General features: G+C 64.4%; 1 protein-coding gene across 1 annotated transcript in view; it reads right to left on the bottom strand.

Annotated features, from left to right (window-relative positions):
• LOC104472280 (5'-AMP-activated protein kinase subunit gamma-3-like) overlaps window positions 1-483 on the bottom strand; it is a 2,240-nt gene that overhangs the window by 199 nt on the left and 1,558 nt on the right. The window contains exons 7-8 of the mRNA XM_010087878.1: window positions 365-402; window positions 1-141 (exon numbers count right to left, since the gene is read on the bottom strand). Of these exons, the coding sequence (XP_010086180.1) occupies window positions 1-141; window positions 365-402 (179 nt within the window). The remainder of the gene's footprint in view (window positions 142-364; window positions 403-483) is intronic.

Raw genomic sequence — 483 nt, 5'->3', positions numbered from 1 at the left:
CTTGGCGATGCGGTCAATGATGTCCTCCATGGTTTCGTGGGGGTAGCAGGTGAGGACCCCCTCCAGGCAGATGGTGCGCTGCCGCAGTGCCTCCCGCACGCTGATGTCCAGATTGTTGTAGGTCTTTTGGGCTGCCAGGTGCTGTGGGAGAGGTGGCCCCGCTCAGTGCCCCAACGTGTCCTCACACTCCATTGTGCCAGCACTGAGGGGGACACTGAGCCCTGGGTGTGCATGGGGAAGATCTGCACCAGCACGTGCATTGGTGCAGGTGGGATGGGTGTGCACGGGCACGTGTGGGCACCCCACCGGTGGTGTGAGAGGTGCCGCGCTCACACTCAGGCGTGCAAGCACACGGGGTACTCACAATGACATCAAACCGGGAGTAGAGACCGACCACTTGCCCTGCAAGGAGAGAGAGCACAGGGGCTGGGGAGGGGGCCCTGGGGACGGGGCCCTGGGGACCACCTGCCAGGCTCCTCCTGC

Source organism: Pterocles gutturalis, unplaced genomic scaffold (assembly GCF_000699245.1).
Source record: "Pterocles gutturalis isolate BGI_N339 unplaced genomic scaffold, ASM69924v1 scaffold37476, whole genome shotgun sequence".
In the NCBI taxonomy this organism is placed as follows: domain Eukaryota; kingdom Metazoa; phylum Chordata; class Aves; order Pterocliformes; family Pteroclidae; genus Pterocles; species Pterocles gutturalis.
This window is presented reverse-complemented; position numbering and strand designations above follow the sequence as displayed.